The sequence below is a fragment of the Sinocyclocheilus anshuiensis genome, unplaced genomic scaffold, assembly GCF_001515605.1.
Source record: "Sinocyclocheilus anshuiensis isolate Anshui unplaced genomic scaffold, SAMN03320099.WGS_v1.1 scaffold1339, whole genome shotgun sequence".
NCBI lineage: Eukaryota > Metazoa > Chordata > Actinopteri > Cypriniformes > Cyprinidae > Sinocyclocheilus > Sinocyclocheilus anshuiensis.
Genome location: NW_015539932.1, coordinates 525,885 through 529,676, shown reverse-complemented (window position 1 = coordinate 529,676; position 3,792 = coordinate 525,885). Strand labels below are relative to the sequence as shown.

The following is a 3,792-nucleotide window of genomic DNA, read 5'->3' as shown; positions in this document are numbered from 1 at the left end:
TACACACCTCTAATATATATATATATATATATATATATATATATATATATATACATACATACATACATATACATATTTATATATGTGTGTGTGTGTATATAGGCCTGTCGCAATAATCGATATATCGACTTGTCGCGCAATTTATGTACATGACCTCAATCATTTTTGGTGACGCAATATATCGGCCATTATATTTACTTAAAAATTAATGTCACCATGTTTTGTACATTCCACTTGCGCCTGTGTTTTTTGCAGCTTCTCGTACATAACGTGGTGTAGTCATGATGTGCTAGTTCAAATTTTAAAAATGCTTCTACAAAAAAAGGTTTCATCTGCAGATGTTTTTTTTCTACTTGTTACTTTGCACTTTTTGTTAGAAAATGTTTATTTACTATTTATTCAGGTTTTTTAAGGTATCTAATATTTTGATACTTAATTTCCATGATCTATATATTCTTAAAAATTAAAAGTTTGTTGTCATTTGGAAGTGTGTAGGCCTTCTTGAATTATTATGCTGTTACATTATGATTATATATTCAGTGGCATAAAATGGTCTTTAAAATGACAATAATATCGCTTATCGCAATTATTTCTGGGGCATTATATCGCACAACCAAAAGTTGTTATCGTGACAGGCCTATGTGTGTATATACATACATACATATATCTACTAACTAGCTGTTTTTCATGTTATGTTAATTTTATGTAATAACTATATGACTAACATCTAATAATTCTCTCTCCAAATAACTTGTTGCATTTTTGCCTTAATTACTTAAAAAACTAAAAATAATAGGACACTAATTTGTTTCCTGTTTTTGTGGCCTGTTATAAATGGGTCTGTTTGTGGATTACATAATTATCATACATTCTTCTCTCTCTTTTTTTTTTTTACATAAAGTTCTTACGATTGTGACTTTTTTTCTGGTTGTTTCTGGTGTCACAGTGTCATAGTGGTGGATGGTGCAGTAAAAACAGCCACCAAAGAAGACAGCAAGTCACCTCAGTCTCCACGTGGCAATGGCAGCACTTTATCGCCAGCGCAGCCCATGGCCAGCTCTTCCCCGGCCAACTCCGTAAACGGCAATCGAGACACTCCCCCACCTTTTCTAGTGGAACCGCCCCCTCACCGTCCTCATTCCCCGCTGGGACCCCCAGGACCTTTGGTCCCTTCTGACACCCCACTCACTGTAGGCTCCTACCCCTGCACCAAGAGCTTTCTGGGTATGCGTGCAAGAGAGCTATTCCGCAACAAAAGCGAGAGCCAGTGCGATGAGGATGAAGCCCCGCCTCCGCGTCTCACTGGCCTATCACAGGGCCTGAAAACTGAGCTCTGCGTGGAGCCGACAACGAAGAGTACATCCAGCTCCACTGCTGCGCAGAGCTTCACACTCATCACATCTGCTAAAGAAACCCAACCTGATGCTCAGAGAGCCAAAAACCGAGACACGTTCGGCTCAAGATGCACAGAGAGGCCCAGGCAGCAGCCGTTTAGGATCATGGACTATAACGAAAGTCATCAGGAGCACAGTTAAAGTTATGGAAAAATGGTGAAAGAGAGAGAGGTAGAGGATGGAGAGATGTGCAAATTTAGATTATTAGAGCATAAGGCAAGACTCTTTCAATTTTCAGTGTTATCTGTCCCATTTCCACAAGCCGACAACAGGATTTGGAGCTAATAAATCGGTAAAACCCTCACTAAGATGGGACAAGTGGAAAGAATAGACTAAACCGACATATATAGAAGTGGTCACAAAATGTCTTTTAGTAATCCCACTGCGTTGTTCGCCAGAAATGTCCCCGCTGCATCTTTTATTTGTTGTTTTTTTGCTCATTTATCTGCTCCCTTTAACCAAGTAACTGTTGCAGCACGTGGAAACTTTGCATTTAGGCTGTTAGAAGCAATATAAGTTGATTAATTTGTAGTAATGGTACAGTGCTTACACCCTCACAGCTCACCCGCACAGAGCTGAAGTGTGTGCTTGGATGCCAGGAGGTGGATGGTCGGTTGGATGGTTGTCTTGTGCCAAGCAGGAGTCAGTGTTTCTTTTAAAACCATCAGGTTTAACCTTTCAGACATGTCAGGTGCATTTTCATGTGCTCAAATCATGTTTATCTTTACTATGTTTCTGTGTGTGTGTGTGTGTGTGTGTATGTGTAAAATGTCTGTTTGTGTGTGTATGTATGTTGAAAGTGATGGCCTGTATCCCAGACTTGATTCTGGGTTAAATTGCACTGTAAGTTGTTACTGATTACGGAAAAAATCCGTTACACTCTTGGACTAGACTAAATCTGGATCCGAGAAATGATACAGCCACAACGAGAGGAAGGTTCGACATGTTTTTTATATATTTTTTAATTATTTATTTTTTTGTCCTCTTCTCTTTAGCTTTTCAAGTATTACCAGTGCTTTTAAAAGTTATAAAGCAACGTAAACAAACAACAGCCATAGATTCCTGATCATTACCCACGACTAGTCAAACCTATGAATCCTATCCTTCAGTAATCTCTATAAAACATCGTAAGTAAAATCTAGATGATCTAGTGGCCATTTTGAAGACTTATCCTAATAATAAATAAGTCTAATAAATAAGTCAGTCATAAGTAAAGTAATTCGCTTTGACGATGCAGTCGTCCTTCAGTCTCAAGCTCAGTCATCATATTTGCTCAACACTCAGTAGGTAACTGATAATGGTATGGATGATCTGTCTTTTACCCTCTCACTTTTACGCACTTCAATGGATATTATTACTAAGTTTGCTTTCTCGGTGCCAAATACTCAATAAGACAGTGACAGTATTCTGTAGAGCTTAAATGTACTGGTTTTTGTTCTATTATTCAAGCACATATATTCTTAGACTACCACATATCAGTTTGTGGGGGTAAATATAAGACTTGATTTTGTCGAGCTGAGAGTATGTGGACTGTAGCAATGAGAGCTGTACGATGCCAAGTAGACGGTGTAAAATATCTCCAAATTTCTACAAAATGGCCATGTTGATAGTCAGACGTCATTTAGGAATTGCGGATGGGGTGGTCATACTCAAATTGTTCCCAAATCCTGTTGTCCCCTTGAAGTCTCTGCTTCCTTCTGCCTTGCTATCTAGAGCATGTACAACAATTCTCTTTTAATGCCAACAACAGGAACTATGACTTAACAAGATACAAGGTACAATCAGCGTGGAATGGAAGGAAAGTATGAATTCGAGCTCCTTTGCTGGAGATGAAAGCTCTTGGGTTTGTTTGGGGAGGAAAGGCAGGGTTGGTTGGAAAAGGTTCTTAAAGCAGTTGCTTGTGTTAACTGTGAATGACAAAAATAAAATCGTCTTCAATGTTTTGCACTACAGATTTGGGGTTGTCTTGGTTATTTTCCTTGATTAAGTTGGCTTTGATGTCTGGAATGGAAATGAAACACAATTTGAGGCCTGCAATCTACGCTGGCAAGAAAACATCACTTCCTTGGCTGCCAGCCGTAATTATTTGAAGCTGATTTAAATGGGTAATACTTGTTGACAAACAATAACCATTTGAGTTTTTTTAGGTATATGATAATTATTTCTGCACACTTAAGTCACTTAATATGTATGAATTTCATTCCATTTCAGTTTCAAGCTTTCTATTTTATTTTTTATTTTTCATTAGTTAGAGTTCAATGCAGCATATTAAAATAACATATTATATATAAAGCCTAACAAGCAAAATGCATTTCTTTTTCTTACAGGATTTAGAAGACTTCATATACGAGTTGAGCCACTATTGTCTGTCTTTAGATTTGACATGTTTAGTCACTTA

General features: G+C 37.8%; 1 protein-coding gene across 1 annotated transcript in view; it reads left to right on the top strand.

Moving 5' to 3' along the window:
* LOC107686900 (hamartin-like) overlaps positions 1 to 3,340 on the top strand; it is a 17,399-nt gene extending 14,059 nt beyond the window's left edge. The window contains exon 22 of the mRNA XM_016484046.1: positions 947 to 3,340. Within this exon, the coding sequence (XP_016339532.1) occupies positions 947 to 1,535 (589 nt within the window). The 3' untranslated portion in view covers positions 1,536 to 3,340. The remainder of the gene's footprint in view (positions 1 to 946) is intronic.
* The last annotated feature ends 452 nt before the right edge of the window (positions 3,341 to 3,792 follow it).